Consider the following 12,491-nt stretch of genomic DNA (forward strand, 5'->3'; position numbering starts at 1 on the left):
CTTAGCAAGTTTAAGATATATGGACTTCAATTTCCAGAATTCCCCAGCCAGCACATGGGGGCTGCAGAACGTTAGCCCAATCAAGCCACAATTTAACAGAATGTTTAGAAAAGAAGGAAGAGGCATTTTAAAAGTATGTGCCTTAGTAATGATTTCCTTAAATCTTTTTCTTTTATGGATTTTGCATGCAGAATGTCAGCAGCAACTTTATTCAGCATCCTGCCTCCATAATATAAACTGGGTTATGCTAAAATATATTCTATTAGAAATCATTTTTTTTAAAGCTGAATGTTGTTTAAAGTATGTTTAATGACCCCAACAAACACATTTCAGGAGTTGAGATATGCAAGCCCTAAGAATATCCCAAATGCACCACAAATACATCAAAGTAATAAAAGACAGAGCATATTTTGGCCTACATCACTGCCTTTCAAGGAGCTTTAAATTACAGAAAAGAACAGTCTTCCTATTATAATTAAGGAACAAATATCTGGCAGAAGCTTCTTAAGGCATAAAAAGTTTCCTCTTAGATACAGATCTTGGGACAGTATTTTTCAATTTATTTTAAAAGCAAAATTGAATGCCTTATTGTAATTCCAGTCACAAGAGAAAGGCATGCAGTATAGTTTAATAACAATATCTTATCCAAAAGAAAGAAAAATGACTAAAAATTCATATAAACAATCCTATGGATGTTTTTTTTTTAATGCATTTGAGGACCCAGATTGTCGGGGCAATATGCTGACTCTGTAAACTGCTTAGAGAGGGCTGTAAAGCACTGTGATGCAGTATATACTGTAGTGCTATTGCTCCACCTTAGATCAGTTCTTGTGGCAATGGTAACCTCAATCATTTAAGGGAAGCAATGCGGTAACAAATACTTAGTCAAAATATTAAAAAACAGAATAGCTGTACTTAAGGGAAACTACAGTCTGATCATCTACACCTGTGCAAAACAGCAATTGCCTTCTTCTATAATAAGCAGCGTGAGTCACATCTGAATGTTATTTGTATCTGTAGCTACACACTGAAGTCCAGGGTGACTATTTAGACCAAAGGTAAGAAATTTGTGCACAGAAGACTCCATGTCTCCATTCTGAATGGAATCTACTAATTTGTATGTGGGATGAAAGCTGGGAGGGTTTTAAGACATGAAATAGGTATATTCAGCACGCTTTTTCTAATCCCAATTCCTCACAAATTGTCCCAATTTCGCTTCCCAAAGTCTCCCTCTCCCTCCCTCCCATTGGATGCAAGTCATTGAACAAAACAAGACATATGATTTTAAACAACTGCAATTACACATTGACTTTGAAGGCAGATGTTATTTAAAACTTGAATTGCTTTAAGAATAACTTATGATTAAAATATAACCAATCCTTTACAGCTTAAATATGACATGCCACAATAAACATCTAATAAATGCTCTCCCAAGTTCAATTTTTGCACCCAAACAATGCTTTCATATCAAACAGCTGATGGATATTCAAGTTTCATTGTTTGGGTGGTAAAAATGAACTGTCGGAAGAGCATATATTTAATGTTTATTCCGCTTTGTCACATTTAGCATGGACTGAAATAAATTCTCTTCCAAGATTAAGTGTCTTATAGTACACATATTATGATGCTGTTTATAAAAAACATAACTATTACAAGTCTCGTACGTACCTTTTGGTAACACTGCTAAAAGGCTGGCATCAATATCTTTAGTGCTGTTTGAAAAGTCTTCTTTATCTTCAAATGAAAACTCTTTCTGAAAACTAAAGCATCATCACCTTGTTTTAACAAAGCTGCAAGAGCTCCAGATATTAATCTAGTTATAGTATATTAAAACACAAAGATTATTTTTATCATGGACATAATATGGAGTAAAGAAGAACAGGACCTCTGCTCCCTGAACTTATTCGTTTTCTTGCAGATATTTCATTACCCAACTAGATAACATCAAGAAACTACCAAAAAAGAAAACAATTGCACCAACATTTGCACCAACACTGACAAGGCAAACCACTAGTATATAAACAGAGAGAAAACCCAACACTTTTCTAACACTGATATTGTTATCTAGTGGGTTAATGCTTGCAAGAAAATAACTGAGATCAGATGACACCAAGGATCCCACAACTATTCCTGTTCTGGAGACATGGGGATCAATCTTGATTAAACTTGCCTGACAGGTTTTCATTGAAGATACATATGAAGACATACCATAGGAACAGTGATAAAGTCTAAAGAGTTAATATATCCTTCATTGATGTATTCATATTTAGGTGGCAAAAATAATTTGTAAATAATGGATAAATAAAAATAATAGATATAACTAAAAAAAATTCCATGTGATAGGAAGGCAAAAAATGGCAGTTTAGGATAACTTCTCAACAGCCGTCAAGAAAACCTCACAGGACCTTCTAATCTCCTGATTCCTATGCCTGGAAGAACAGCCAGGTTTTGAGCACTTTCCTACATGCTAGCAAAGTTGAGCTAAGCTAATTATGGATAATGAGGTGCTCCAAAGGGCAGGTGCTATGACAGAAAAGGCACACTTCCTGGTGACACCAGATGTCATTCTTTAATCACCGGGACCTGGAGGATGCCTCTCCTGCCAGATTGAATGGAATGAGTAGAGGAAATAGAGAGATCTGGTCCCTCAAGTAAGGCAGGTAGCAACCAACATCTTGAATTTCACCTGGAAGACAACCTCCTAAACTTATTTTTCTCGTTATATTATTTCCATATAGTTTGAGATATTTCCTCTATACTTATTAAATTTATACCGCTCCATGAAAATAAAAACTCCCCAGATAATAAGCCCAATTGGGCTTTTGCACGCATGCACTAAAATAAGCCTTCCCCTGAAAATAAGGACTTCCCTAAAATATTTAAATGTATGTGCAGCCGGTCTCCACAATTTCCTGGGGGGAGGGGGAACATGCCCACGTGCCGTGCATGCACCTGCCATCCATGCAGAATGGCCTCGCAGAGGCTGCTCCTACAAAGCCTAGATACCATGCCCCTTCTCTTAGTGGCAGCCGCAAAAAGAACAGCAGGCCCAGCAATGCTAGGGCTGGCAAGAATGTGCCAGAAACAGAGACAGAACTTCCTGCCCTCTCTGGATCAGCTGTTCCACGGGCTGTGGTTAAGGGGCCACCTGCACCTCAAAAATAATGAGATTATTAGGAGATAATATGGCCAAGCGCTTATTTCGGGGGTCAAAAGAAAACAAGACCCTGTCTTATTTTCAGGGAAACACAATATATGTTAAAACCTTTAGATCATGCATGAAGTCTCTTACAGCAGAATATACCTCATTCTTAATGAATTTACCTCAAATTCTTTATTTTCTTAAAAAAAATATTTATACATTTTTCTTTAACATATATAAGTGCTTAATAAACAGTACTGTCTGGATCAATTTAGTTATACATAATAATAATAATAATATTATCTACTTATTCATAGTGGTATTCTTCCAACTTCTAATTTCTACCTCTGTTATCTAACCATTGATAAAATAAATCCCATGTTGTAAAATATTCTGTATCTTCTTTATTCTTTATCTTTAATGTTAACCTATCCATTTCCTCAAAGTCTAGTAATTTTTAAATTATATTTTCATCTGTAGGAATTTCCTCATTTTTCTGGTGTTGTGCAAATACAACTCTCATTGCCGTCAAACCATGTAGTGTTAAATATATGTTCTCTTTGTCATACTTTTCTAGTAGTATACCGAATTTAGCTCAGATTCTTAATGTTATGAAAATGGGATATTAATCACTTGGAAAATTAATATTTTGCTGTAATACAGGTCACATTTCAAGCAGCATTCAGTCTTGTAACTTAATAACCTAGACGATTTACTTATAGACTTCTTAAATTCCATTTTTCAAAGTATAAATTATAGTTAATTAGAAGTAATTGTTTACAAATTGTAAGACCCAGTTTGTTGTAATGCTTAAGCTATCGTGCTAGAAATTGGGAGTCTGTGACTTCTAACCTCATCTTGGGCACAAAGCCAGCTGGGTGACTGGGCCAATCACTTTTCCTAGCCCGATGAATGAGTAAATGACAAATCATTTTTAAAAACCTTGTCAAGAAAACTGCAGGGACTAGCCCAAGAAGTCTTTGAGAACAGGAGGGAAAAAAATACAAATTCTAGATCCAATTTTTGTTGTGGTTAAAGTGCTAGCTTAGAAACTAGGAGATGGAGAATTCTAGTCCTGGATTAGTTATTCTCTCTCAGCCCAACCTACCTCACCGGATTGTTATTGTAGAGAAAATAGGAGGAGAAAGGAGAGGCATGTTATTTATAAAAAATTATAAAAGATTCACAAAAAAATCATGAAAAAATGTTTTTCTTCCTTTTCCTCCCTCCCAAATGTAACTTATTCTATTTGCTAGTGAACATAAAACATGGCCCAATGAATTCTGTGTTTTAATTTTGTTTTCTTCTTTACCATTTTAAACCCAGGTGGTTTTAAGAAAACTGCTTAATTATCATGCCAAACTCTTATGCTATTGCAAATATTAATTAGCAATAGCAATAGCAGTTAGACTTATATATCGCTTCATAGGGCTTTCAGCCCTCTCTTAGCGGTTTACAGAGTCAGCATATTGCCCCCACAGTCTGGGTCCTCATTTCACCCACCTCGGAAGGATGGAAGGCTGAGTCAACCTTGAGCCGGTGAGATTTGAACCGGCGAACTGCAGCTAACAGTCGGGTGAAGTGGCCTGCAGTACTGCACTCTAACCACTGCACCACCTCGGCTCTTTTGTGACAAAGAGCTCACTATGTTGTGACATGTAGCCTTTCATCCATTCTATTAACCTAATTGTGAATAACATAAACCCTGGGGATAATCATATTGTGTCATTATGGCTCATTTTATCTCTCTTCAAAAGATGGCTATCACCTTGAACTCCTATGGGGAAAAGTATCAAAATTTAACAAATTTCATCTCAAAATAAAGGCAAACACTCTACTGTATTTTTCAAGGCCTAACCTTTTAAGAGTCATATATAAAAATACCAGGTATGTATCTCTTCTCCCATTTACATTTTTGGACTATAAGACGCACCAGAGTATAAGACGCACCAAGATTTTGAAGAGGTAAATTTTTAAAAAAAGGTTTTTTCCCTTCCCGGCCCCCAGGAACACTCTGCAGGCCTCCCAAACCCTTAGGACTTTCTGTTTTTTCCTGAAACAGGGAATGCAGAGAGCTTGGGAGGCCTGCAGAGTGCTCCTGGGGGCTGGGGAGGGGAAAAATATGATGCGTGGAGGAGTTGGAAGGTGAAAAACAGGTCCATTTTTTGCACAAACAGGGCATGTAGTGGGTTTGGGAGGGCTATAGAGTGTTTGGGGGCTGGATGGGGGAAAACAAGCAAAAAATGGGCCTATTTCCCCTCATTTTTGCCCTCCCCAACACCCAGGAGCACTTTGCAGGCCTCCCAAACCCTCTGCGGGTCCATTTTTGCAAGAAACAGGATGTGGGGGCGGGGTTTCAGAAGGCCAAAAATGGCTGTATTCAGTGTATAAGACGCACCCAGATTTTCACCTTCTTTTTGGAGGGAAAAAGATCCGTCTTCTACTCCAAAAATACGGTATTTATTTATGAACATTTATATGGCTACCTAACTAACTCTCTGTGACTCTGGGTAGCTTACAAAAATAAAAACCTAATATGAACAAAACAAAAAAGCAATAACTCCCCAACTCCCTAATGATACTAATCAAATGATCATTCCTGGCTCCATCCCATTCTGTGACTTCTTCCGAATGATGAATGAATGTTGCTCATTATTTTATTCTATGTTTGTCTGCGTTACTGTTTGTATATTCCCCCCCTTGATTTTATGTAAGCCGCCCTGAGTCCCCTCAGGGAAAAGGGCGGCCTATAAATGTTAATAAAACCTCTAAAACCTCTAAACTTCTTGGCCAATTGGCAAAACCAAATCATTTGGGGCTTGCGAAAGAGTGGAGGCCAATCTTATCTCTGCAGGGATGTTGTACAGGGAGGAAGTTTCCCCGGTGAAAGCCCTTCTTGTTGGTCCTGCTAGATGTACCTCATTAGGAGAGAGAATTCATAGATTCCCTACCTCCTCACTCTGGTAAGTTGGTTAGAAAATGGCCTTTCAAATAACCTTGTCCAAACCATGTAAAGCTTTGAAGGTAACCAACAGCCTGAATTGGACCTTGAGCAAATCAGAAGCCAATGCAGTTCCCATAGGAGAGATGACATATGCGCATATTTAGATCTGCACAAAACCATATATTTATTGTGGTATTTGATTTTGAAGTCAAAAACCACTTCCTTGAGAATCTAAAATGTGGTATTTACCTGAAAGAGGCACATGCTAATGTGTGTACAATACATTGACAAAAGCATAAATAGCATTAGCAGGACCCCAACAAGGTGAAATTAAATCAGTACAAAGGACAGGGCATATTTCTATTTGAGAATTGCACAAAAATATCACAAAATAAAATGCTAATTTTGGAATGTATAGTATTTTGCCTTCAAAGATTTTGTGTTTGTGTGACAATTGATTACACACATTTCTTAAGGAGTGTGAGTGATCCTATACACAAACACTATAGATCAATTTCTTCCCGAATCACTGTCATGAAATAAAGGAAATTAACCTGTTCCTTTTTTGGTCTCACTGCAAATTGACTCATTATACACAAGAAGTGCAAAGAATGTTTTACCTTAAAGTCCTCCTCCTGCTCTGGAGTAATCTTGGAGTTTTATACGTAAACAAATTCTCTTTGTCAAAATCTGAAATAAGAGTGGTGGAAAAAGTTATCCACCAATACACAATTTGATAGTAAGGAAAAATCTTTAAACAGTTAACGGCATTTTGAGCCTTAAATAGCAATTAACCTGTAATGATTTAAAAGTTCATATTTCAAAGCAGACAAGATTGGGCAGAGTGTAGGGATAAAAGAAAGTAGAAACTTGTGAAATATGACCTAGAACTGTAAAAATGCTTCTAAATCTTATTTCAATTATGTTTGGTCTATACAAATCTGTCATATAGTATTAGTTATTTATAGAGTGTGTGCGCGCATGTGTATTAAATCATACTTCTTTATAGAAAGGACATCTTCTGCGCTGTACTTCCATGAACATAATCATTCATAATTCCCAAAAAATGTTGACACGTGACTGCATTTTGCATCCAAATTTGGCATTATGCCATCCATGTGATGTGTACTATAATGGGATAGCATTACTGAATTGTTTTTACAAACCAGCATAGCAAAATCACTTGTTTTTCTCTTATCGATTTCTATGATTCTCAAGTAAAAGAGAGATAAATAATATGTAATCAATAAAAGGTTATCTGTTCACCAGAAGAGAAATTAATCATTTGGATAAGAGAAAACCATATTCTGCAGATCATCATTTTATTTCCTGTGTACTGTATGCAGTTTTAGATTTTTCCCATCACCCCAAAACAAAGAAAACATGCATTACTTAAATTAAAGATTACAAATTACGGTAGATACTGTTATGATTTTGTTTGAAAATCAGGGTCTTTTTGAATTTGCACTAACAGGGGCACAATCATGAATCTTATTTATCACCATGGTTTGTCTACCAAAGTTCCATAATATTGCATGTATGAGACAAGTTTAAGTTGCTTTTAACTACACTGGTGTTAAAACAGAATTTTTCTCCCTATTTGCTTACCTTCCAATGGTAGCCAGAAGGTATATAATATGTGTTTAGCTGTCATCTCTTACCTCAGAGGGAAGTCATATACAGTAACAGCAACAATTAGAGTTAGATGCCAAATCAAGAATGGTGACTAACAATACATCTTGGCAGAAAGGAAAGACATCAGGATCCCCTCAAAAATCATGTTAAAATATCTACTTGGTACTGCTACAAAGGGTAGATGTTAATAATATTGTGTCTGGTTAAATTAGAATCAGGCACGCATAAAACTTTAAATGGTATATAACTCAATACAAGTCCTGGAATGTAACTCTCTCGACCATAAAAGTCTCAACATAGAACACACAGTGTGTTCTTTTGTAACCCTGAAGGACAACACAGAGAAGGATGAAGAACAATTATGAAGAAAAAAAGGTTATTCTGGCACACTATTAGCCATGAAATATAAAGCCACACTAGAATGTTTGAGCCCAAAATTTGGAGCATACTTTCTAGACCAAATTCCACAGTTTTAGTTTACTATAATCTCAAAAAGTTCCATAAATGAAGTTTTAGTGATAATGTAGCAGTGTAGCACTTTTGATAGTATATCTTTAAAAATCTCCCCTCCCCCTCCTTTCACTTAAATGAGGTGAATGAAGTTTAATGTTCTTCTCTCCACTGCTAATCCAGAAACCATGTCTAGTACTTTTTCCATTCCAGAAGTATAATTTATTGCTCAGACAGATTCAGAATTAAAACTGTATTAATAAAACTCCCTAGAAAGCAGCCTTCACGTATTTGCAGAGTTTATTAAAGGTTTTTATATGATTTCTTGCTTCCGAGTTTGAGCTCTTGACTCTTACAATCTTTTTAAAAAAATATTTTTGTCAGCAACCAAACCTCTGCTTATTGTAAGCATATCATGAAGACATGAACAGTATCATTAAAAAAAATCTTTAAAGGTACCTTGGCATCAGCAAGGACTTAATTTAACTGCTAGCTAAGCTAATTACATGATTAATACAATCCTTTGAAAGAGCAGTAAGAATGAAGTGCTAAAATGAATACTGATAACTGAAGAAGCAAATGTGTTCTGCTGCTATTAAGGAGGGGGTAATACCTTAATACAGCAATTTGTTTATATTTAGAAAGCACATAAGTGACAATGAATTGCATTATTTTTGATGTGGATATAATTCTTACCTTGCTGTTCCAAATATCTGACATTTTGCAAACAGCTGGATATCCAAGGATTTTGGAACATGGATGCAGAATGCAAAGACACTCGGCAAAGAAGGAAGCCACGAAAACAGCTAATTCTTAGACAACCCTAGCCCCAAGCAGGTCTATCTTAGTAATGAGTAGAGATTGTGCATAGCCCAGGACTGGAGCTGCGAGGCTATTACGTTGCTGGGAGTACAGTAAATGCATAGTAATAAGCTGGAAAACTGGAACAGCTCAAGACAGTAATCATATTTCAAGCAAAAAATTAAGTACCTGAATGGTAAAACACACTGGATAATCGTGATGGGAATGGTAATATCACAGATTTTGCAAAGTGTTAGTTAACTGGGTGTTTATATTCCAGAATTTTTAAAATGGATATAATTTTTTTCTTAAGAAAAATGAAAAATATATTCTATAAGTTTGTATGCAACTTAACTGTGAATATGAATGCACAAACATTTGTGTGTGTGTGTGTGTGTGTGTGTGTGTGTGTCATCAGACCAATGTTGACTCCTGACAACTGCAAAGACTAGTCCTGGCAGTTTTCATGGCAAGATTATGGAACTTCATCAATTGTCCCACAGTAATAACTTAAACAGAAAATTTTAACAACCAATTACTCCACTCTTTGGAGTGCTGGTATTTATGTTCATTATGCCAAAGATATGTCTCTCTAGAGAACATGCTACTAGCAAAACATTTTAAAGTTTAAATTTATGGGCATCCGAATAAAGCAACCCATGATTGAAAGTATAGGATAAGAGCTAAACAAAACGAAGGACTTCTAAGAGCCATCCATCTGCAAAATATTTTAAATTCCAGACACATGGTACTAAGAATGCAGCCACAAAAATTGGAGGACAACATTAATCTGATTTCTGACTTCATTTCAACCTTAACTTTATAAACTGCTTTTAGGCAGTTAAGTCTTACATTTCCTTAAAAAAAGAAAAAAGAAATATGGCTTCTTCTCAAGACAAGTGAATGTTTTATGTATTTTACATTTAAGATTTGACTCAAATTTAGATACCTTATTTCATGAAATATGGCTCTCCTTGCAGCAATTGAAAAGCAGAAGACATGTGTGTCTCATTCCTATCATCTTGAATTAATTTTTCCAGAGACAGACCCTCAAAACCACCAGAAATTAAGCACAGGGTTCCAAGTGTTCAGGCCAGACTCATCCTAGCCCTTTGAGATATATCAAGAGCACAACTCCCAGGTCAAAATGTTCCACTTTCCATTTGAAGTGAAAAAGTGATTCACGTTCCCAAATAAACTGGGGGACAAGTTCAACTACTTAAATAGTTCAAAAAGTGGCGGTAGGCTTTTCCTTTTATTTAAACTGCTCCACAGCAATCTTTAATTGGTTGATTATAGAGAGAATCTGTAGCATAAAGGCAGATCCAGGCCTGAAAATCTGGTATACATCAAAATATTACATATAGCTCTTCCTCCAAAAACCCCACTGAACTATAATTAAAACCACATATAATAATGATAATAACTAGGCTAGATACTGAATACAACTATTGTTTTCTTTTTAAACTGGTGCTGCTAGAAAATGCACCACTTTGAATTCGTTTGCCTATTCATTTCCTTTCCTATAGATCACGATGTCAAACTTGCGGCATCATGTTGCCGTCACATGACTTTTTTCCCTTCACAGAGTTGGGGTGGGCATGGTCTGCATGTGACACATCCAGCCCTTGGGCCACCAGTTTGACACCCTGCTACAGATCAAGATAAAAAATAAAGAACATCCAGTGTCTTATTTATGGAACTATACACCATATACAATATATTTCATACGTAGCCACCATTTCATAGAAAGATTCTGCAATAGTTTAGAAATGTTTCCTATCTTCAATAGAAGACAATTAAAAATATGCTCTGTAACAACATTAGGGAAGGGAAAACTCCTAGTGGAAGTAGATGATTTAAAACTTTCTAGTTTGGGTGCTTAATTCAAACCCACCAAAGATAAAAGGTGTACCTAGGGTTATTACAAAATAAGTAGCACATATAGAATTTCTGGGTTGTAGCTGGTGCAAAATTCATAGTACTACTAAAGGATCTCTTCTAGATGCTAGATGATAGATAAGTAGATAGATAGGTGGATGGATGGATGGATGGATGATAGAAAGGAAAGAAACAGACAGACTGATATTCATTAATGCCATTTTGATACAAACACATATTAGACCCATTATGTACATAGAGATAAATTATTTCACATCTTCTAAAATAGTTAGCTACCACTGTATGGATAATTGTTCTTCAGGTCAGTAGCTATATTTGCTTAATGAACTCATGCTAACCATTTCTACTGTATTCTAGAAATACTTGGTTCAGTCATATTGCTTTACCAGTGAACCCAGTATTGAGATACTGGTGCCCATTTTTTCATAGTGACCATCCAAGTGACAAATTTGGATGATATAAATACTCAGAAGTCCAAAGTTGCGTAAATTGTGATATCCCCCTTTCCTTCAGAAGAATTAATTTAAATGGCTTTTCAATTTCATAGTTGTTTTTTTAGACGATAAAATAGATTGAAGTTATGAGAAAATATTTCAAACAGCTCACTGTAATGCAATTACTAGGCAAGCATATAAAAAGTTTGATTCATACAGATGTCAAACCTATTTCTCTGATGCAGACATATAAATCATGATCCAATTCCACCTGGGAATGCAAATCTTAAGGCAGCTAGCAAAATTCTTCTACTCAGATAGAATGGATTCACGGACATACCAAAGAGCAAAGCTTGTTTATACAATGACACATAAGCATGGCAAAGGCACGGCATGCCAGTTCTAATACATCACAGAATATCACACCATATTTTTTTTTCTTTTAAACTAGAGCATCTGATCTTTTCTTGGGGGATTAAGCATGCAACCATCAGCATAAATTGTAGAAATTAGGGCATAATGTCACTACAGAAAAGAAGAATGAGGAGAGAAGAGACTAACAGCAACAATGGGTTTACTAGTATCAGCCAACAGCCTTTACAAAAGTTGAAATTTAACTAATTGTTACTCCTACCAGGTGTAAATACAAAGGATAAGTTTAATAGAAATCAAGGCCATTTGAAAGCTACAAAAGGAGAAAATTAAGTAGCACTTCTGAAAACAACAGTAGTAATACTGTAATAGCCTGATGCTTAAGAAGGACTCAATAGATGGTGAAAAATGCCAAACCCAGTTGTGGAAGGACTGTGTGACCAATCAACATAATACATTAAACTCGTGTACTATCTGACTCAACAAGACAAAATGATTTGTAGGGCAGGAAGAAAGTGAACTTCCTTCTTAGAGCACTTAATACAGAGATTTTCAAAAATGTCTCAATCAAAGTGAAGCTGCACTTAGCATCTGAAAAAATTGCGAATCATTTACTTGACATCAGTAAAGTTGAGTTACATACTTCAATTTGCAATAGCATGTAGTAGCTTGTAAGAACTAATCTACAGTGACTTCATTTTAGATTGAAGCATCCTAAAAACAGGTATCTCAGCTACTAATGTGCCCTATCCCCAAGAGAGCCTGGTTTGATGTAGTAGTCATTGTATTCAGCTGTTTTTTGGTACCAGCA

At 35.9% G+C, this 12,491-nt stretch overlaps 1 protein-coding gene across 1 annotated transcript in view; it reads right to left on the reverse strand.

Moving 5' to 3' along the window:
- The window catches only part of SVIL (supervillin), a 118,991-nt gene that overhangs the window by 74,326 nt on the left and 32,174 nt on the right, over positions 1-12,491 (reverse strand). Inside the window, 2 exon segments of the mRNA XM_032235499.1 lie at positions 1,669-1,760; positions 6,707-6,776. Of these exon segments, the coding sequence (XP_032091390.1) occupies positions 1,669-1,760; positions 6,707-6,776 (162 nt within the window).

Source organism: Thamnophis elegans, chromosome Z (assembly GCF_009769535.1).
Source record: "Thamnophis elegans isolate rThaEle1 chromosome Z, rThaEle1.pri, whole genome shotgun sequence".
Lineage (NCBI taxonomy): Eukaryota > Metazoa > Chordata > Lepidosauria > Squamata > Colubridae > Thamnophis > Thamnophis elegans.